At 33.4% G+C, this 24,433-nt stretch overlaps 1 protein-coding gene across 1 annotated transcript in view; it reads right to left on the reverse strand.

Moving 5' to 3' along the window:
- The window catches only part of LOC129229550 (F-box/LRR-repeat protein 16-like), a 108,360-nt gene extending 102,099 nt beyond the window's left edge, over positions 1-6,261 (reverse strand). The window contains 1 exon segment of the mRNA XM_054863873.1: positions 4,871-6,261. Coding sequence (XP_054719848.1) covers positions 4,871-5,350 — 480 coding nt within the window. The 5' untranslated portion in view covers positions 5,351-6,261.
- Between the last annotated feature and the right edge of the window lie 18,172 nt (positions 6,262-24,433).

A 24,433-nucleotide genomic window follows, 5' to 3' on the forward strand; every position in this document is an offset into this window, starting at 1 on the left:
ATGACATCAGTGAATGGCATTTCATCACTTGTGATGCCATGTGCAGAAGCGTAAAAAAGGAAATTATATTTTCGCACCAATTAAAATAAATGATAAAAAATATTGAACTTTTTCAAATTTTTTCAAAAATTGGTCAAATCCTATGTTTTTAAGCATGCTTTTTCAGAAAAAAATACTTGAAAAAAATTTCACGAAAAAAAAAAAAAGGACGCACAAAAAGAGGTTTGGGTGTACTGTAAAAGCACTTATTTTCGCGAGGCTTTAATTTTCGCTAACATATTGTAGCGTGAAAATTTGAGCCTCATGAAATACTATTTTCTTTCGACTTTTTGTTCTGTTCATATAAAATCTGCGAAATTTTTAGCTCAAGACATCGCCAATATCTTCATTTTCTCGAAAATAACAGTATCTGTACAATGCTTTAAAGAAGCGGAAACGAAGTGCCAGTCTTAAGACCATTATTTCGATTCTACTCGCAAGCATGTTCATTCTTCAAAAAAAAAAAAAAAAAAAAATTAAGAAATAGATCAAACATAAGGTTTTATATTCATTTGAAGGTAATCGAGAAATGAAAATGATTAAAAGATCTCTAAGCGTTTAATAATTGAGTAGAAAATTCCTCAAAAAAATGATAAATTATGCGGGTAACCCATCGTAAGAATAAAAAAGTCTTCAAAGGAAAACTTCGGGATAAACTTTTTTCTTGAAAAAGAGTTAAGTAGTTTTTAAGTGCCCTCGTGGATCTTATCGTGGCGAAGATTTACGTTCAGTTTATGAAGGGAGATAACAGAAGCAAAATAATTGTTAATGTTTTCAAACTTTGCGGCGGACAAGTAAATAACATTTTAATAGTTAGCAAATAACATTTTTTAAGTTAGAAAATGACGATGTATGTACCAACGATAATCTACAGTTGAACCTCGTTTCTCCGGCTCCCGTTCATCCGGATCTCCGGTTTATCCGGATTGAACTTAAACAAGTTAATAAAATAATAGTTTAAAAAACTAAAAAAAACACGCTTTGGTAGCAAAATGAACTAAAAAGTGAAAAATAATCTTTGGATGATAGTAGTTGACCTAACACCTAATTTTAATGCAATACAAAAAAGCGTGGGGTGCTGTCTATTTACATTTTTGCTTGGACAACAAATGGAAGAAAGTCAAGACAACTGATAAGAAGTCCCCCACGCTTTTTTGTATTACATTAAAATTAAGTGATTGGTCAACTACTATCATCCAAAGATTATTTTTTCACTTTTTAGTTCATTTTGCTACGAAAGCGTGTTTTTTTAGTTTTTTAAACTATTATTTTATTTTTCTGTTTTTAGTCTTATGTTGGAGAATTATTAGGCAAAATTGCAATTACTTCATGTGCACTTTTATATACTGTTGAACTATTTATCCAAAATTGACGAAATTATTTATAAAACGAGTGCGAGGTAATATCTTAAAGTTAAGACAAGGGCACCCCGATGGGAAGCTACTGTGAGTCATTGATGTATGCTTGCGGAAATCATATTTATATTACTTTGAAAATTTGAGATGCATTTGAATAAAAGTTTTGTTCAACAATGGTTTGATCAGCAATGAATTTCCAATTGAAGGCTCACCTAAATTTTGGCATGATATTAGTTAAAAACAATTATATTTCGTGTGCTAATTACCTTGGAACATTGAAACCAATTTTGTCTGATGTAGAAAAATTAAAGGTTTTTGCAGATATTTTAAAATAATTTTTGCAAGCATTTTTTAATGTATTTTTCAAAAATTTTCCTTTTTCACATTGTTGGATTTATGCCAAAATATTGATTAAAATTAGAGGAAACTAACAATTAAAAGAGTTAATTAATTAATTTGATTATAGAATATTGCATTGTCATCGGTCTGAGGCCGCATGACAAATTTCAAAGGAATCAGATCGCAGGAAGTGGGCTTAATTTGAGCTGCAAGATTCCGTTACAAGATACATACATACATACATACAGGTGAAGCTAATAAAAGAGTGTTAAAAAAATAACCCACTTAAATAGTAATTCTAAATTATGACAGCAGGAACAGAACCATAAACGCATCAAGTATTTTCTTTTTTGTTTTGATCAAATGTACTGCCCCCACATAGATCGTACTATAAATTTTGGTAATCGTCACCATTGTAGCAGAACTATAAATAAAAATGCTCGAGAGAATCAATCCTTTATAATTCCGTTAAAAAGCATCGTTCTTTGTGCAATAAAAGAACAGTCTGTTTATTTAACTGTTGCTGTTTTGCTTATCACCCATATTATCCAGAATTTCACTTATTCGGATTGCTTTTGGCCCCAGTTAGTCCGGATAGACGAGGTGGTGCTTTATAATTGAACAGCTAAAATGTTGTAAAGCAGATATTTGGAATGCAAAATTGTAAAACATTTTTGTAGCCATAAGAAGTCCTTTTTTAGTTTAAAAAAAAAACTGGAAGCGGAGCAGAATTCACCGTAAAGAAAGAATAGTACTATTTTTGAAACTTTAAAGTTAGTTTGAGAGAAAAAGGGATAGATTAGAGAAAAATACACTGATTGTAATTTATCATAAATAGATCACATATTATATGCGATTGCATCTGTGCATATACGTTTGCATATTTCTGTTTCTTTTGACATCAGTGCATATAAAGGCATAAAAAGGGCAATTTTTTAAAATAAGTGCATATTTATTGCATTCTTCAATTGTTTTTAGTTTCTTTTTTAACTTTAGAAAGTTAAAAAAAAAAAAAAAACCCTTCTTCACAAAGAACGAAAAATTGGGCGCCCTATGAAGCACTATTTCGTGCCTCTTCGCGTAGCCAATTAGAAATGAAAAGGGGTGGGGAGACTAGTTCTTAGAAATGAAAACTACGTCTTTGGGACTTTTTAGAGAGGGGTGTTCAACTAGAGACCCTTAACTACAGAATTTATATAGGTCACGTTTAATGGATCTCAGCAATTGAGATTTTTATGTTGCTAAACTATAGTGTCATTTTTTAGAATAAATAGTTACTCGAATTTCCCTGTATCAATATGTTTAAAGAAGAAAAAGTGCACTCGTGAAGTGTTTTTCCAAACATGGAAAAGATTTCTCTACAGATTGAAATGTAATTAAATTTTAAAGAAGGAGAAAAAATGTCCATATTTTTTTCAGTGAGTAATTGTTTTTTTAAATACTAGTGGTACCCGCACGGCTTTGCCCGTAATAGAAAAATTAAAAGATGTTTTGGTTCGCCTGTATATTTACTAATAATGTATGGTGAATTTTCTCACCAATTGGATTGTGCCCATGTTACGGTTCCACGTTATAATAATTTCGTAGTTTACTCGTCCATCTTATGATATTTTAGTTTTTAAAATTGGAATAGAAAAAGAACCACATCGAATTTTTGAAAAATCGCTTCGATTTGCACACCTCCATGCTACAAACTAACTTTGTGCCAAATTTCATGAAAATTGGACGAGCGGTCTAGGCGCTATGCGCGTCACAGAGATCCAGACATCCAGACATTCTCCGGATAGAGAGACTTTCAGCTTTATTATTAGTAAAGATTTATCACCTTACTAACAAAAGTCAAAAAAAAAAAAAAAAAAAAAAAAGAGAGAGAGAGAGAGAAAGAAAGAAAGGAAAGCAATTTTTATTTAGATGCAACAACTTTTCTCTACGAAAATAAAAAGATTTTTTGTTCATATTTATAAATTTTTAATACATATTTTAGGCATTTTAGTGCATATTTCGGTGATTTTTTTTTTTTTTTTTTTGCATACAATCCGGGTTCGAGTCGGAAGTTTACACCGTTCTTTTGAACATTTGACAAGAAAAAACAGAGATGCAACTAACGTTTAAAAGTTTAAAAAAAAAAAATGCATTGTACACCTTAATACACAAAACCAAGTAAGTAAAATAATAATAATAATGATAATAATAATAATGATAATAATAATAATAATAATAATAATAATAATAATAATAATAATAATAATAATAATAATAATAATAATAATAATAATAATAATAATAATTATAAATGTTAAACTTAAACTTAGGGATAAATTTAAGAACAGATTGGAGACACATTGAGAACAGATTGGGAATAAACAAATTTATGCACCCTTGTAAAAATTACCACTTTTTTTCATCCAACATAATTTCTACAATTTGTTACTGGACCATTGTACGAAAAAGTAGGCAGTTTTCTCCGCCCGGGAAGGATCATACATTTCATTAAAAAGTATTAATTTATAAGGTAATCACGAATTTTTTTGCTTAAGAAATCACACATATGTTTTTTTTTTTTTTTTTGTTAAACAGCAAAATTTTGTTCATTACCATTCTAAAGTACTACTTTTAGTGAAATATATGAGGCGTCACATTGCCAGACAAAGTAAGTTTTCCATGAAATGACCCTACTAATAGATATTTTGAAAATTTACATATAAATATTGAAAATATATTTACAGAAAAAAATTAAACTATAAAATCCTACATTAGTGAAATATTAGTACAATATTAATGCCATGCATGACATGACACCCTGAAGTCCCCCGCACCTACCGTTTTTATTAATGCCATGTGCACTGGATGGTCTTTTTTTTTTTTTTTTTTTGAGCGCAAATTTTCTCAAATCGTGTTGTCGTTGAAAAGATATCGCTGTTCTTAGTGCGGGTGCTGAAATCCAAATGATTTTAATTCTTATTTTGAGACACCGAACCTATGTACTTTTTTTTTTTACTTGACATAGTTTAGTAACAGTTGCGTGCCCCGTAAAATAATATTATGCCCTCCCGCCTGCAGTTTGGGAACAACTTTGTTAATATGTAGTTTCATAACAACGAACAAACGGGAAAAAGTTATCGCAATTTACTAACCTTTTTACGCAGCTCTGAAGTGGAGGACAAATCTCCAGAGGTGGCTTTAAGCTCTCGGCAATGGAGAACAGGAAGTATTCCATTCCAGAACATTGGCTGGTACAAAACATCGCACCAAGAGCGACACACTTGGACACATTGGGCACGTTCCAGGGGCGAAAGATATAAGAAAAATCTCATCAGGAACTGCGGGTCCTGCCACAACTCATCGATGGTTCTGGCTCGATTCGTCAGCAGTTCTGCAATTCGTTCACTCCTCTTGTTGGTGGTGGTACTCTTGGGTTGCTGTTGCTGTTGCTGTTGTGGCTGCCTCTTCACTCCTTCGACCATCCAGCTCGTCAGCTGTCCCGCGCCCTTGGGCGGCGGTGCAGGGGCTGTGGATGCGGGTGCAGACGACCCTCTGCTCCGCACTGTGAGCCCATTGAATCGTCTGCTGAGCTCTGCGGCTGCACGTTTCGTGAAGCTCACTTCTGCCGTCATAGCTCACGATTGCTGACTGTAACCATCCTTGAAGGAGAATTGGTTGGCTAGATTCTGTTACCAAGAGCAAAAGTCATTTCTAATTTCGCGTTGTGGACAAAAAACATGCGAGACGCCAACTGTCACACTGATCGGAAGTCAGTGTCGCAATTGATCCTAATTCTGAGACAGAACAGCGTTTACAAATATGCTTTGTGATATAGTATACAAATACATGATTCGTGGGCAATACAAAATATTTCTTCTGTCTTACATGATGTTGAAAAAAACAATTTTTTCATTGGCGGTCATTTTATATGTTTTTAATAAATGGCATAAGTTATAAAGAAAATATGAATTTTATACATTTCCTAGCTATTCTCCTTACCTGACAAATTTTGATGGCTTTTTTTTTTCTTTTCAAAACTAATTTTATGAGCCACTAGCTGAAGAGCTACAGAATCATTCTACGACATCACTTAACTTCAATCTAGATTAAACCTTAGAAAAAGTGTCACGTGTATTGGACGAAACTATGTAAATTATTGCTATCCTGGGATATGACGAACACTGTAAACTCGGAGATTCAAGGTCAAACCACCAGTCTGACATTCCACTGTCCACACTGCTGATATTCCGATTCAGAAGTACGCGGTTGCCAACTTTAGAACCATACCGTGCGCATGTTCGAACTTCTCGGTCCGTAAGCTTCCCATTACTTGGCTCCTAGACAACAGTTTCCGTTAACAAACCACAATCTTCTCTCTCACGAACGCTGATCTATAGCGCGGCAGAGTGGAACAACTTGATCCATCGCTTGGAGTTGGCCACTCGCTTCGAAGTTTGACAAAATGCATATTGAATTCCTTCGTAAACATTCTGTTCTATGAAGAAAATTCTTCCTTTTTTTCTTGGGGACAGATTCTCACGCGCTCTGCACAACACAGCCTCCACGAATTTCTCTTCGAGGAGCGCCCCCTGTAACGATCGATATCGGGCTGCACCATTCCGATTTGCTTCCCCGAAAGGGGGAATTCCTTCTCTTTTTTATCCCTCCCCTTCCCCCTTTCTCTTGCCTCTCATGAATGGCTTAGATACGAAGTAGCCCAGGGCTATAAATAATAATGCGATGTTAATAATTCAAAGAAAGTAATACACATTGATGACTTTTTCAAATGGCATGCAGGATACGGTTTTGGGTTTTCATATCAAATCAATTCGTTTGGGTAAAATCAAGCTTTAATAAAATATTTTCAATCTCAATGGTTTTCCTTAATAAATTAGGACTAAATTTCCAAATATTTAGAGGCTCCCCCTCCTCTTCAGCGCACCTTGTGCTGTATGCTTCATTTATTGCGTCTATTCTGCTAACACATAAACGTTAAGTATTTGTCGCTTAAAAATCGAAAATTGGTTTTAACGACGGCAAAAATCTAGTCTTCTTTACTAATAATAAAGCTGAAAGTCCCTCTGTCTGTCACGATCTCTGTGACGCGCACAGCGCCCAGACCGTTCGGCCGATTTTCATGAAATTTGGTACAAAGTTAGTTTGTAGCATGGGGCTGTGCACCTCGAAGCGATTTTTCGAAAATTCGATGTGGTTCTTTTTCTGTTCCAATTTTAAGAACAAAATTATCATAAGATGGTAATTACGAAATTATCATAACGTGGAACCGTAACATGGACACAAGCCAGTTGGCGAGATACGAAATTATCATAACGTGGAACCGTAACAAGGGTACAAGCCAATTGGCGAGAAAATTCACCATACATTATTTGTAAATATACAGGCGAAACAAAAGACCTTTTGATTTTTCTATTACGGGCAAAGCCGTGCGGGTATCACTAGTCCTTAATAAATTAGGACTAAATTTCCAAATATTTAGAGGCTCTCCCTCCTCTTCAGCGCACCTTGTGCCGTTTGCCTCATTTATTGCGTCTATTCTGCTAACACACAAACGTTAAGTATTTGTCGATTAAAAATCGAAAATTGGTTTTAACGACGGCAAAAATCTAGTCTTTTCAAAATAAATTTCCAATTCATTCATTTTGAAAAAGGTAAGTTATCTTAACTATTTCACTTTGCCCTACATTCCCCTACTACTTGTCTAATTCAGCTCCATATCACTGTTTCTACAATCAAATACGGTTCTTTCCGTCAGTTCTTCCTCCCAGCAGTTTTTAAATTTTTGACATCTTCTAAAATCAAAGATAATCAAAATTAGTACAGCTGTAAGTAATAAAAAAAATCGAGGAGAACATGTCTTGTTAGCAAGAGTAAATTGAGGAGCAAAAATTCAAACCGTATTTTCTCACAAAAATTTCGAAAATGAACTAGAGACTTTTCTTTGAAGTTCATAGAAATAGTAGGAGAATGTGGGGCAAAGTGAAATTGTTAAGACGACTGCTCTTTTTCAACATGAACAAATTGACATATTGTTTTGAAAATTACAGTACACGAAGTAAGAACTTTTTTTTTTTTTAAATAAAACTTGCTTTGGATCGATGTTTTTCATTTTTGGCAGTATATTTAAGCCTTTAAAAAAAGTGAAAAAATTTTCACTTTTTTTTCCACGGGGCAAAGTGAAAGATAAAATTTTTTCTAATGAAATATACTCTATTCGATTATAAAAAATATTTTTGATCAAATAACTCAGAAAAAAAGGATGAACTATTAAAAAAAAAGATTTTAAAACATTAAACTGATTATTAAATAAATTAATTATTTAATGTATCAAGAAAAATAAATTAGTGAGTATGCGAATGAATGAATAAGAAAATAACAGAATGAGTGAATAAATAAATGAATATCTGTGAACTTTTGTGTCCTTTTTTTCTACAAGGTTCTACATAATTTAATTGACTGCTCAGATATCGTCAATTCGATACAACTTGCTCTCCCAAGTGGGACTCATAGGAGTCATTCTTCTTTTAAAAAGCTTTTTACCGGACGGAACTATGTTGTTAATTTTTGTCTTTTTAAATTTTACAAACTTTTTAACATTCATTGTCATGATTTAGATATCTTTAACTTGTTATTTTACAATTTTAAGTTTTTATGTTTTAATATTTTAAATGTCTAGTTTGTTTTAGTTGCTTTTTTTATATTGCTGCCACTGTAACTGAATTATTTCTGTAGTGTGCAATTCTTTTTTAATAAATAAATAAATAATAACTAAATCAACGATTGTAAATGAATGAATAAATAAATGAATAATTAAATCAAGGAACGTAAATGAATTAATTAATAAAGGAATGCATAAGTGATTTAGTAAATGATTGATTGAGTAAACAAAAAAAACTATTTCACTTTTCTCCGCATGTACTTGATAATTGAACAAAATCTTTAAAATATAAATAAGCTTAATCTTTACCAATAATAAAGCTGAAAGTCTTTCTGTCCGGAGGATGTCTGGATGTCTGGATGTCTGTAGGATGTCTGTGATGCGCATAGCGCCTAGACCGTTCGGCCGATTTTCATGAAATTTGGCACAAAGTTAGTTTGTAGCATGGGGGTGTGCACCTCGAAGCGATTTTTGGAAAATTCGATTTTGTTCTTTTTATATTCCAATTTTAGGAACAAAAATATAAGATGGACGAGTAAATTACGAAATTATCGCAACGTGGAACCGTAACATGGGTGCAAGCCAATGGGCGAGAAAATTCACCATACATTATTTGTAAATATACAGGCGAACCAAAAGACCTTTTAATTTTTCTATTACGGGCAAAGCCGTGCGGGTACCACTAGTATTGAATAAATAAATACTGCAACGAATATTAGAAAGTCTCAATTGATATTTAAAATGCTAAAAGCAAGAACTTTATTATCATTTTTTAATATAAAAAATAATTTTTTACTCACAACAAAGTATTACAATATGAGTATCAATTTTTGAAAGTATTCGGAGGCACATTTTTCGTGGTTGGAATGGACTGCATAATTAAAATATTACGAGGTAGGTGGTGCTAAAAGTAGAGTAAATATTTCACCATTTCACTTTGCCCCACACTCCCCTACATAAATATGCAATTATCTTCAGCCAAAATGAATTTTAACCTATTCTAAATTTATTTTGCAAATAGAGGTTTCAATCAAAAGTGTTTTTTTCCCACTGCTGTCATCAATCAAACTGATTCTTCCAGCTAGTCAATCAGAGCTGTACTAACTTGTCACGTGATTTACTTATGTATCAGCTGTTATCTTTGTTTATTTTGTTTCGTCAGATTTTGTTGATTTTAGAGCAGTATGCTTTCTCTTAAACTCTTATTTTTTGATTTGAGAATGGACGGAATAACAAGATGGTGTTATAGTGAGCATTGCAAATTGTGGAGCTAGAAAGAAACAGATAAATGGTGGGAAAAAGTAGAAGCAAAAAGAAATCGTTATTCGGCGCTCTCAGGTAACAATGTTTATATTTCCTGCAAATCTTCTAGTAAGAATCGGTGATGTACCAATGCCAGACCGAATAACCTTACGAAACTTAGGGACAGACTTTACAAAATTGAAGACACAGCGACAACATTCTATATAGTTTCGTCGCTTATTACAAAAAAAAAAAAGTGTGTCTCGACACAGGCCTAATAACCCAAATCGAACGAAATCGTAGTCACACGGAAAACAGTCTGCATTTTCTGTTTCTTATATTATTACTAATGGTTGCGGTAAAAGAATTTCTGCCTTCGAGAACAGTTTCATAGCTATAACAAAAATAGGTCGGACAGGGTTGACCAATAAGGCGGAGTAAAAAAAAAACGAAATTGAGAAATACATAAAGCCTATATGTGGAAAAGTTGCCTCTTACCAAGCCTATTTATCATACAAAATTTCAGTTAAATCAAATAATATCTTTAGCTGCCTATTTGACTTTGAAATTTCTGTAATTAGCTTGATTTTTCACCAAACTGGCAAAAATGAAATCTTTACTAATAATAAAGCTGAAAGTCCCTCTGTCTGTCAGAATCTCTGTCTGTCAGGATCTCTGTGATGCGCATAGCGTTCCGTTCCGTAGCGTTCCTTAGCGATCGTTCGGCCGATTTTCATAAAATTTGGCCCAAAGTTTGTTTGTAGCATGGGGGTGTGCACCTCGAAGCGATTTTTCGAAAATTCGATGTGGTTCTTTTTCTATTCCAATTTTAAGAACAAAACTATCATAAGATGGACGAGTAAATTACGAAATTATCATTACGTGGAACCGTAACATGGGCACAAGCCAATTGGCGAGAAAATTCACCCTACATAATTTGTAAATATACAGGCGAACCAAAAGACCTTTTAATTTTCTATTACGGGCAAAGCCGTGCGGGTACCACTAGTGATTAAATATAATTACCTCTCATTTGCAACTTTGAATGTTTGAAATGAAACTCTTGATAAATAAACACTTAATATATAGTTAGTTGAATGACCTAGGCTATTGCGAACTTGCTTTCAAACGGGCGTTATTGCGTATGCTCTGTTAGAACTTTTTTTTTTTGTTTACTGGTATCAACTGCGTTCTTTGTTCTAATTGGTTGTCTCTCTCTTAAAGTAGTTCATTTAGTTTGAACTATTTCAAACAATTAAATTATTACTTCAAATGTAAACGAAGACGTTGTTTTTGCATATAAACAACTTGAAAGGAAAAAAGAAAAATAATTATAAATCAAGGTTTTTCTTAAGTATTGTAAATGTGATCAGCGTCAATTTTTAAAAGAGCAACTGAATTCCAGTCAATTAAAGTCAAATAGTTATTTGCATTGAAATTTATTGAAGGAATCTTGAATTTTTAAGCAGTTATCGAGTTACCCTTTTAAAGCTGTTAAAAGCCAGCTCTATCGCACTTTTTATATTGTTGGTCAGCATTGACAATAGAATGTTTTCTTTGCTTGGTTACGTTATTTTATTACACTGTAAATTGTAAAACTATTCACCCCCAATACGACGTGATAATTTATATTTAATACTAGCTGTACCCGACGCGCGTTGCTACGCCAACAAAAAAATACATCATTATACTGATTTTCATGACAATCGGTTGAACGGGGCAGAAGTTGCTACTCTGCAGTGCCACCTGGTGGCGAGTGGCTTCAATGAGCATATTATGCACCTTCTCCGTGGACAAATACATATATATATATAGTAATTTTCATAATAATCGGTCCAGGTATCAAGTGAAGCCGTGACTCTACTCAAATTTTGTACTCATGCAGTTTGCAAGATCAATCAATCGCTAAAAATATCAAATAGAAAAAGTTTTAAATCCCCCCGTTGCATGAAAACAATAAAGAAAGAATTTATTTGTTCAAACTCAAGAAAAATGGCAACAGCTAAGTTCTTATCAATGAGATCTTTGACGCGAATTAATTTTATTCGTATTTATCCAATGGATTGTGACTTAAATTGGAATAAAAAAGGAACTATCGATCGGATTTTTTTCGAACTGGTCTATAAACATCCAAAAATAACAAACGGTGAAAGTTTCAGCCAAATCTGCCGGGTAGTTTTTGAGTTCATGGATGACATACAGACAAACATTCATTTTTATATATATAGATTGAAAGTATTCTCTAACAATCAGTTGAAACTTTCACGTTCTCTAATGGGTATTTTCTCGAAAACGAAAAGTTCAATTTTTTGTCGTTAACTTTCTCCAATGACTTTATTCTTTCTTAACAAGCAGAATGAAATATTTTCGTTTTAAATTACATTCTACATTTTGTAGACATACCATTGATTTGCATTAAGTTATCAGAGGCAACCTTTGCCAAATATATATCTAATTTTTAAAAGTTTACTACAGCCATATTTTCACAATACTCTAGTTTTTTCCCCAATTGCCAATTTGAACAATATCTTTTTGGCCCAGCGGTTATTTCCATTCAAATGTTGGATTAAGGGGCGTAATTGTAATTCATATGTATGAAATTCATAAATAAACCATTGCAAAGAACGTTCAACAGAAATCGTCATTTTTTTTATGACTACACTTTAAAAACCTGTATTGATAATTGTTTGCACTTAACCTACAGCTAGAAACATCAATAATTTTCTTTCAAAAAGTTAATATGCTTATTTTAATGTTATGAGAGCTACCAGACATAGGGGTGACAAATCGTTCTTTGATTTACGTTCTGAGAGTAAAACAACTTGGTGTTATGTTGTCTTTATAGCTTTATTTTTTTAATTCCTTAATTTGATTTAAAATATTGCTCCTCCGATAGTCAAAGTACAGCATATTCTTACGAAAAATGTTATTCCTCTTTTTTTTGAGCAATCAATATTGCTTAGTGTTCTCACTTGACTGTTTTGATGGCCTTTGATTTTATTTTCCCACCGCCAACCGTCGACCGGCTCCTCACGATGCTGCTCCTATAGCGAAAGCCGTCTCCAGGTTGCATCCATGTCCTACACACAACTACACACACAACTACACACACACACAAACACATACACACACGCATACATACAGACACCTACACATACATACAACTGCCCACACATTCATGCCTGCACACAAACACAATCACATATGCTTACTCACACATACACATAAGCCATCCCCTCACACACACATACATTCATACACACAACTACCCACACACTTATGCCAGCACACAGACACAAACACACATGCCTACACACACATACACATACCCCCTACACACAAACACACATACCCTCCACACACAAACACACACGCCTACATACACACACTCGTGATTGCGAAAAACATAATTTGAATTCAAGATGTCAAAATTCAAATTAGTTTTTTTTTCTTCAAATCAATGGGTATTTTTCCTTTTTTCCTTCTGATTTTGCGACGATCGACTTCTCTGCAGGAATCTTCCTTTTCAATTATTCAAATACAAATGCAAATGTGACGACGAGCAACTGACTCTGGGCTCAGTTGGGCTGGTTCTAGGTCAATTAGTCCCCAATGAAGATCAATGGCCCTCTTAAAGCTATCTAACCTCTTACTCAATACAGCCGCTTCCGGTAAGCTGTTCCAAGTGCCCACAACTCTAGTAAAGTAATATTTTTTTTTCTAATTTCCAGATTAGTCTCAGATTTGAATAGCTTAAAACCAGGGCTGCGGAATTGGAAGAAAAATTGCTGACTCCGACTCCGACTCCGGCTTTTTTTATTATTTATTTATTTTTTCCCCAAATCTCCGTTCCTCATGGGAAGGGGGGAAAACCCCTAAACAGAGATTGAAATATTAATTCCTTTTTGTGAAATTTTCGCTTTGTATTTTATTGCAAACCTAAAATGTATACAACGTTAGAAATTCAATTTGAAAATCAAATTATCCAATAGTTGCGATTTCTAAAGTGAGATAACTTAAAAATCTAATTTTAAAAAACATTGAATAGGATTAATATGCTCCCCTTTAATGTTTAGTTAACAGATGTTGATCAAATCCTGTGCTTTTAATTTTTAAAAGCTGTAACTTGAGGGATTTTTTTTTTTTGGCTTAGTCAAAAAACTTTTCTTGACAGGGGCGGTCCTCCCCCTTCCCGGGTGACACCCATCTGGTGGGTACCACCTCAACTTAATCTCAGAGTTTATAAAAATTGAAATACTTTAATTCTGAAAAATTTCCCCAATAATATCACCCTTAATCTTAAATTTCATCTTAAAAATTTCAACGAAAATATTGCACCATATTGCGGGGAGAGATCCGGTACATGTATGTCTGGAGCAAATTTGACCCAAAATGCGCCGGTATGCAGCTTTGTACGAATAGCTTTTGCTATTGCTACATTTCTTGGCTCAATTTTTAATTTTAATTTTATTGACAGCTTTAGAACACCTTAATAAGAAGATTTTAGGACTAACTGTAATTATTGAGTGTTGTATCCAAGAAATCATGTACTGATTTTATTTTGAGCGTTTTAGTGATAACCAAGCTTTCTTAGATAAAGTCTTTAGATTTGAAAAAAAAAAAAAAAAATATATATTTTATCGGATCATTTGGATTTGCGCTTTCGGGCCAAGCCAACACTTATTTGAATTTACCAAGCACTCTTAGAAGTTTCCCAACTTGCTCAAGCGATTCATACATTCCTTTTACTATTTTATAATTGAGATCGAGGTAAAAAATTAATTATTATTTTTTATTTGAAAGTTATTACTTACAAAATGTTACACAACAAAACTGTTTGCTGACAGTTGTTATCACTTAAATAAAGTTAAAAAATTTCCATGCAAAAATTTAACCTATTAACATCTTTCATATTGATAAATTTAAGCAACTGAATCCTGTACCATCTGACTCTCCTTTGGTCCAGGATATACATATTAAGATATTTAAGTCTGGCACCATAATATAAATATGAAAGTTCTCTTAATAGCCTATAAGACCTTCTTTAGCCCTTTACAGTGAAAAAAATATCTTTTTTCGTATAAGGAGACTAAAACTGAACAGCATATAAAGATGAGACCTTACCAAACCCATATATATTTTAAAGCAGTATTGATAAGAATTGACGCTTATCTATCGGAGTCATCATCCTATGCTACATTTAGAAGTTTTATTCTCACTAGATGTCGCATGAAAAAGCAAATAAAAATGAATTTTCACTAACTTTTAATTGCTTCTAGCGCTGTTTCTAGTCAACATAGTAGGTTTCGATTTTCGCGCGGTAAAACCGGATAAATTGTGTTTTAAAGCATTTTTCGTGAGCTTTCCAACCATACCAAGCTCGAAGCATTAAAATGCATTTTTCGTGTGGAAAAAGCAGTTTAAAAAATGAATTAAAACTTAATGTTTCACGCTTCCAACAATGAATTTCAACAATGGAAAAGAGATAAAATTAAAATTTTTGAATTTCGCTAACTAAAAAACGCTTATAACTTTTTTTCTAGTGGATTTAGGTTATTGGACCTTCGGCACCCTGACAATTTTTTCGTTAGAAGTGTTTTTTAAAGACCTTTCCAACCATATTAAATTCGAAAAAATTGGGCCATCCGTTCGCGTAGAAAGAGCCATTTAGGACGAAAATGCGTTTTTTATTAATACCTCCGTTAATTAGCGTTCGATTTCAAAATTTTTTATTGATGACACTAAAACTCGGCAATAGCTACCGAACAAAAAAAAGAATGAAGGAAATCGGTGCTGAAAGAAAACGGCTTTCCTATTAATATATAAAGATTTATGATGCTTAAGAAAATCCTTGCCTTATAAGTGTGTTTTTCTCCTTTCAAGTTGTTTATATGTAAAAACAGCGTCTTCATTTACATTTGAAGTAATAATTTAATGGTTTGAAATAGTTCAAACTAAATGAACTACTTTAAAAGAAAAAGATAAACAGCTAGAACAAAGAACGCAGTTAATACCAGTAAACGGAAAGAAAGTGTTCTGGCAAAGCATGCGCGTTTAATGAACGTTTGAAAGCAATTTCGCTATTGCCAAGGTCATTCAACTAACTATTGAATGACCTAGGCAATAGCGAAACTCTTTATAAATATAACTAACTCTTTATAAATAACAATTAAGTATTTATTTATAAAGAGTTTCCTTTCAAACATTCAAAGTTTCAAATGAGTGGTAATTGTATTTTATCGTTCCATTTTCGCCAGTTTGGTGAAAAATCAAGCTAATTATTTAAAATTCAAAGTCAAATAGGCAGCCAAAGATTTTATTTGAGTTAGCTGAAATTTTTTGTATGATAAATAAGGCTTGGCAAGAGGCAATTTTTCCGCATATAGGCTTTATGTATTTCTCAATTTCTTTTTTTTTTTCACTCCACCCTATTGACCAATATTGCTTCATAAGTTTATGTTGACGAACCTATTGAGGAAGAGAGAGAAGGGACAGACGTTCGCTGCTTGACCAAAAAATAAAACTCTGCCTTGCAGGGTCTACAGAAAAAAAATGTATCGTTTGACTAAAAAGAGAATTCATGAGAAAAGAGCTGCCCTAGCTTTTTCATAAGTTTGCAGCCGCTAAATGTCGCGAAGCTCCTCGTGTGGAAACGCATCAGAAATGAACTCTGTAATACGAGTTTCACTGCCAGCGTAGTGCAGAAAAGGAGAAAACAACAACCATGTTTTCGCTGCAATAATTTCGAATGAGAAATCACGCTCGGCTTTTCTTTGCAAAGCGATGTAGGGGGGCGGATCCATATGGGGTTCTAGGGACTAACAGGGAGATGGGGGGGGGGGGGCTTGACCCCAACTCCCGACTTTGAGACAAAATGTAATTCGTATGTTAGACACATATATAACGTAGACTGTTAAAGACACAATGTAATTACTATTTCTCTACATATCTCTGTCATCTCTACATAGTATAAAATGAAGTCCCCAAAAAGAATCTGTGTGTTTGAACTCGCAAAACTCGAGAACTACCAGGCCGATTGCGCTGAAATTTTCACAGTTTGTTCCTTTAAGTCCTGAAAAGGTTTACAGATCAGTTCAAATAAAATTCGATGAATAATTCTTTTTTTTAATTCCAATTTACGTCCAATTTACACATAAATTCTCAAATATGGGGGTGAAAAATTACTTGCACATATTAATATTACATATCGTTCGAAAGGGTAGAATTTTCCGCGTTCTACGCAATTTGTTTCAATGCTCTACCTCTATTACGGCGGGAGTTACTTGCGTTTTCAGCTTGGATTTTTTTTAGGCTTAGCTGAAATTTAGGCACCACTTTCTTCATTAAATAAATCAATAAAAACTGAAGAAATCGTCCCACAGCTTTCTTTTTGACGCCATTGGAAAAAGCGACCTTTTTTACTCCAGATCTAACTCGACCTGTGGTCGAAAAATTAAGCTTTTATCTCGAAAGGAAAAAAAGTTACAAGCCTTTTTAAATCAAGTTTCAGAAATCTCGATTCCATTCAAATTGTCAACCATTTTCATTCGCATTTTAATTCCTTAAACTTATTTTATGTTGTGTTTCCATGGTTACGCATTTTAAATCCATCTTTCTGGATTTAATTTCTTAAAAATATTTTAATATCTGTCGTCATTGTTTGGAAGGGAAATCGTGATGTTTTTTTTTTTTTTTTTTTTTTTTTTTTTTTTTTTTTTTTTTTTTTTTTGAGCAATCACGATTGCTTATTGTTCTCACTTGACCGTCCTTGATGTTCCGGTTCCTTTTTCAGATTGGACCAGGGCTGCAGCACCACCGTCCACCGGCGGCGGCGCGGTTGGTCCTGAGCACTGTCCCCCGGAATCCACTTTTGCTGGGCGGTGGCGTCCATGTCCTACACACACATGCCTACACACAGACACAAACACATGCCTACATACACACACACACACGAACGCCTGCACACGCACACGAACGCCTACACACACACACACACGAACGCCTAAACACACACACACACACGAACGCCTACACACACACACACACACACGAACGCCTACACACACACACACACACACGAACGCCTACACACACACACACGAACGCCTACACACACACACGAACACCTACACGCACACGCACGTACACAACACTCACTCACACACATGCATACATACACTTACGCACCCACGCACCCACACACATGCGCCTACACAAACACACACGCTCGTGATTGCGAAAAACATAATTTGAATTCAAGATGCCAAAAATTCAAATTATTATTTTTTTTTTTTTATTTATTTTTTACGCCTGATTGTTGAATATACGTCACTTGACACAATTTTTATTTTCAAAGTGTACCGGGCAAAGCCGGGCAACACAGCTAGTATTTTTATATGTATTTTGTTGTTTTTATGTATTTTGTTATCCTATAAAATGCATTGAATACGGTCTCTTTGCCCTCCTCTCTATAGAAAATTTTGAAATGACGAGCTTGAATCTATGCCTAGGGTTTCTAGAAAATGATATCAGTGCAAAATTCATTTTGTTATGCTCTCATATTCTTTTTCAATTAATCATTGAAACTTGGATATTATCGTGTTGGTATCACGTATGAACAACATTGAAATCTGAACACATTATATAAGAACGTTTTTTTTTTTTTTTTCAAAGGAAAGAAATAAAATGACGGGAAGAAAACAGTATAAAGTAATTTCAACTAGTACGGATCAAAAACAGCAAAAGATTTATGTATTAAATTGTTATTCAGACATTTTATTAAATATATTTTTTGAACAAAATGAATTCCTTTACGCAACTTGTTTGGTCAACATTCCAATCATGAAAACCATGGTGTGTTTAAAAAAACGCTTTTACTTTCGAAATTTACGAAAATTATCTGAAAAAGGCTCTTGCTTGTAAAGAATGAAAGTTTTTCGTGACTGAAAGATACCCTCTCAATATTATCCGCTTCATAAACTCCCCAAATAATTATTTTTCTTACGCTGCAGGTTCTTTTGCAATGTTATGTGCATAACATTGAAGAGAAGAAATAAATAAAATAAATAAATAAATAAAAAAAAACTCACTGGAATCTTGGGGGGTATATAAACAATAAAACTAGGGGCATATATAAACAATTGAAGACATTTTTTCAAAATAGCATTAGTAAAGGTATATATTTTTTTAATTCTCAAAAAATTCCAGTAAACAAACAAAAAGACCAATCAATCATGAGGACATTTCTGTTCTGAGAAATTGGTAATATTTTTTTGAAACTAAGGAAATGAAAAAAGTTGTTTACATCTCCCCCCCCCCTCCCCGTTCCCCTACCCTGCCCAGGTAAAAAAAAATGCAAATTTGACCAACAGACGTACATTTTCTTAAAATGCATGGTCCATTTTTTTCTTTTTTTTTAATCATGTTTCTTTCTAGACTTCTATTGATGTTGAAAATGGATGCAAAGACCTCAAATCCAGCCGCAAGGTCAAGGAAAGGCGCAGTTTCTTCTGATCAGGCCATTGCAACCGACATCGGTTTAGGTAAAATTCATCTCTCATAAAAATCATTCACGTCGCATTATGCAATATCATACAAAAAATAATAATAAAAAGTATATGTAATGGAAAAGGTTCGTGAATTCTCTTATTTACTTCCTTAAACTTGACCCATCGCTCAAGAGCTATGATGCAGCCCCTGCAAATTCTACACTGTAACAAATTTCGGAAACGTTTCTAGATATATCGGAAACGTCTCCGAAATAGTAAGAATCCTTCATCCAATAGCGAACTCCTCATTATTCAGAAAGCTTTTTGTTATTTCAAGAAATCTAGAAGCGGAAGTGAGGCGCAATGCTTCGAAACGTATTTTATCCTTCCGGCGCCAGTGAGTCGAAAATAACGAGAGCTTATTTTTTCCTTATCTATGGTTGCTGCAGTTAGCAACTGTTTAGCATTGGATTGCTTGTTATTTCATGTCTAGAGAGTATTAAATTGTGTCGAAACTAATTTTACGCCTTTGCATTTTGGACTGCCCTTGATTTTTTAGACGATGTACGCAGCTATTAAGTTAGTTAATAACGATTTGCTTCTTTATAATTTCCGGTGCGCCCATGATTACATATATATTGTGTGTTCAAGCGTGAATAGTTTCAACACCCGTTTTTATACTTAATGAAACGAAATGCTTTGGATTACTTATCCAGTTGTAATGGAGGTACTTAGATTTTCTTCCGCTCATGTTCACTTGTAAGTATTAATAAATATTTTAAAACATGTTGTTATATACATTTATATTTTTGTTGATTTGCATTTGATGAGGCTCCAATTGTTACTGTTTTTGGGTTTATTGAATTAATTTAAAGGTATCCTACATACCTATGTGCGCAGTGTACTATTTGTTGTAACCAATTGAAACTGATTAATTACGCAAAAGAAATAAGAATTATATTTAAAAAGCAATCACAGAAAAGTTCTTTCGAAATACTTGGATATACATACATTGGTTCCAAAAAAAAAATCAATTGTTTAATTCATTAAAAATATGGTAATGCAAATGTTTTCTGATATTGTAATATGCTTCACAAAAAAATGTGTCAGTATTATTTATCTTTTTTTATTATAATTTATTCATTTATTTAAAAATATTTATACCATTAGAATATTGCCCAGTTATCTATTAGTAAGCAACATAGTTATGCAATTAATTCATGTGCTTATTCATTTTGTTAAATGTGGTTGACAATAAAAAATTCCTTGACATTAGTTTGTTCGGTAAATAACATTTCCTTCGTGGATATACTAGTTTAATATAGGAGAGTCAGGAGGAATGAGTCAGAGGCAAAAATGGAACAGCTGCATTTACAAGCCGAAATAAAAAGAAATATTATTTCATTTCATTGCTTTAAAAGTGATCCTTTTTTAAATACAGTGTTATTAATGTACAATGTACATAAGGGGAGAAGACTAGGGGCGTTCACCACGCAGACTGCCATTGACATTTTCAGGGATTGCTTTTTTTAAGGGGGGGGGGAATCTCGTATATATGAAATGGAGTAATCATGCAATAGAATTCAATGTTTTAATAAATAAAATATGTAATGCATTTTGCGCACATTGTAAAAATAAAATCAGTAACCTATTTTGATTAAGTATTTATATTTGTGATGAACTGGAAAAGGGCAAGAACAGAAGAATCAACCCGAATGGTTCCAACAGGAGGTCTTGGTGTCATATTTAAATTCACCAATTTCTCTGTTGGCACTTTTCGGTACACTTTGTTCGTCAGAGAAATAGACTTGACGCGAAGGGAAGGTAAGTTCTGTCAAATTTTATCCGAAAATAAAAGCTATCAAGTTTGATACAAGATATGTTTTTAAGTTCTGCATTAAAAATACAATATGTTGATAATTTTGTCTTGAAAATATTGAGAGAAAAACTGAAGTTTAAGATTGTTTAACAAACAATCCCACTTTTGAGAAAGTACCCCCCTCCCCTTCCCTGACGATTTTGTGAATAGGAATGAAACTACTATATTATTTCATAAATTTTCAAAAATTTATAACTGTGCATATGTTATGCTGTTAACCATGCTATTTGTCATTAGAAATTCAGAAAAAAAAAATCCACGAATGATTCTAAAATTGTTTGTTTTATTGCTGTTAGATATGAAAGAACTGAAACTGATATAGTAGGCAATACTATAGTAAAGAATTATATTTTAGAAAAAATCACGGAAAAAGGATTCTGAAATTCTCGGAAACGTTTTTGTAAATTGTTTGGAGAGTTCCGAAATACTCGGAAACGTTTTCGAAACTTTCATGAACCACAGCTGCACAGAATACTCAGAAACATTTCTGCAAATTACGGAAAGAGGATTCCGAAATACTCAGAAACGTTTCTGAAAATTACAGAAAGAGTATTCCAAAATACTCAGAAACATTGAAAGAGGATTCCGAAATACTCAGACACGTTTCTGGACATTACAGAAAGAGAATTCCGAAATACTCAGAAACGTTTTTGAAAATTTCATGAACCACAGCTGCACGATATACTCAGAAACGTTTCCGGATTTTTTTTACAGTGTATGTAGTGCCACCCAAGAACGAAAGCTCCCAAAAAGAAAAAAAAACACCATAAAACACTTTCCCCAGAATTTGAATGGCAAAGTTTGGGCCATGCCCCCCCCCCCCCCTCCAAGACTGTGCGCACTATGCTTGAATGAATAACGGAAATATTGTGTTTCCGAAAAAAAATTCTTTCAAATTAGCAGTACCCGCACGACATTGCTCCTGCTAAGAATTTAAAGGAAGTCCGCTGAATAAAAAAAAAACACCATGTCCCCACTCCCCTCCCCTTCTTATTTGAAATGATGATTTTTTTTCAACTAAAAATGCGTACACACCTTTTCAAAAAAAAAAAAAAAAACTTATTAAAGTCTCTTTGGAATTTAAAACTATTCGCCAAAACGCATAAAAAGATATTCGCCAGTGGCGACCAGCTGGTTCGCCTTTCTATGTAGGAAGCCCCAAAGGAGAGGGGGAGGGGTGCTCTCAATGCTCATTTTGTCGAAAATAACAAAAATCGCGTCCACTTTTATGTGAATGATTTATCTTCTCAAAGTGGCAGGGGGGGGGAAGGGGCATTAATCATCCGTTGAAGTTCCGTAAATACGGGTCTATCTATCTCTTAATGATCATCTACCTGAATCAACTATATTTATCTATTGATCTCTCTATACGATCTATGCATATTTACCTTTGATGGTAATTAACAATCGTTTTCTATTTATGTAAAACAAAGATCATGCAAAAAACAGTGCACTTTATTTATTTAATTAAAATAACACAAAAAAAAAATCACTGTTCCCGTAGTGAGTAAAAGATATAACTCACTGCTTTTATATTGAATCACATGCACACAAATATGTAACGTTAAATCTTATATCTTTAAACGAGCAATTCTTGTGGGTATGTATATATTTCGTATCTCGGAAACGGTTCTAACGATTTGGATGAAATTTTGGACTTAATTGTAGTTTAGCATTCTAAGTTCATCTACATCAGCGTTTTCTCTGTAAAAACGCGATTTTTTTTTCAAAAAAGAGTTTTTTAATATAAAGTCTAATTGAGTTCAGCCTTAAAAAAACTGTGAGTTGATACATAAGGCAGACGATTTGCAACCATAACAATGAAAATTTGTCCCTTCTCGCTTTAAAATTTTAAACTTGCTTAGGGTTGCCAGGCTTGGCTGATATTAGCCACTTTGGCTCATTTCAATCACACTTGGCTAAAAACAAATTCAAAAGCACTATGTAGGTCGATGTAAGGCATTTTTTTTAAAGCAAAACTATTGCTTGACCGACTTATTTTATTTTATTTACTTATATTCTTTTTTACACTTCAAATAGTTTTATATGTTTTTTTTAAATCACGCATCTAAATTTCATTTCGGAAAAACATAATTCTAGAGACTTTATATTTTGTTGTTATAATTTGTTGGAGTGGCTTGTGGATCATTAGTTTTTATGGATAGCGTACTGTATGTAGCATTTTCTGGCGTAAAGTGACCAACTACACTAAAAGTATTTATTCCAAATGAAAATCTCGATTAGGATAAAATCGTGAATCGCGAAAGTTTTGGGTTTAAAACCGATTTACCCACAGTAAAATTGGCTCCAAGTTCAAAGTCTTTTAATTAATGACAGGAAAATTGTACAGTGGAAACAAACGTAGGGGAGGTCGGGGTAATAAGAGACTCAGGTAATGAGAGACGCAATCAAAAATCAAAAAAAAAATCTTAGACAACTTTAAAATTATGTAATATAAAGAACCATATGTATACTTTACTGCAATACACTTATTTAAAAGTTTATAACATGTTTTGAATTTTGTTTTCTTCATGCAATGAAAAAAACCTTCACGTTGACCTTACCTTAAAAGTTCGCGATATTTTGTAGGTGAAGTGTTTGGGACTTATTAATGTGTAAATTTCTGACCAATACTATTTTTTGAAATCTTGAAAGTTTCCTTCATTTACAGGTTGTGGGCCAGTCTCTTATTATCCCATTTTTATTTTTTGTAGTATTGGGTAAAGGGGTTAGTATGGAGTAATAAGAGACAGGTGTCTCTTATTACCCCTTACTAATCCCTCTTAGATGGGGTGATTAGAGACAAGAATTTATTGAAATTTTTGAACGTTTTTTAAAGCAAAATATTTATTAAATAATCGCCTAAAAAATCAAGAGGAGTCCATTTTATGCAGTTAATATGAGATAGTTGTTTCAAGTTTTTTAGAATATTAGTATACATTTTATTTTATTTTACTTTTGTCTCTTACTACCCCAGCCTCCCCTAACAGATAGTTTAAAGCAAAATGTTGATTTAATTGCATTCAGAATCTTCTTTGTTTGGTACTTTAGTGTTATAAGAAGGTAGCGGCGCATTTTCAATCATTTGCTTCATATTTATTGTCGCTATGTTTGGTCTTAGAAACTACATTTTGGCAATACCGTGCGTTAAATATTTATACGCAACCAACTCAGAGCTTCCGTAGGTGGATGACTGTGGGGGAGATGAGGCCAATATTCAGTAGTAGGCTTTTTATAGCTGAAATGATTATAATGCTGATGAAGTGTTTACATGTATATCTCTCATTTCTCGGAAGCATTCAGAACCTTAATATTTCGTTAACGTGATATTTTTCAAGTATCTTTGAAAAAGTATCGAACCTTAGAAAAACACAAGTTGACAAAAAATAATTATTTTAAAGCCGAGCGAGGCTCGGTCGTCCAGTTACTT

Source organism: Uloborus diversus, chromosome 9, assembly GCF_026930045.1.
Source record: "Uloborus diversus isolate 005 chromosome 9, Udiv.v.3.1, whole genome shotgun sequence".
In the NCBI taxonomy this organism is placed as follows: domain Eukaryota; kingdom Metazoa; phylum Arthropoda; class Arachnida; order Araneae; family Uloboridae; genus Uloborus; species Uloborus diversus.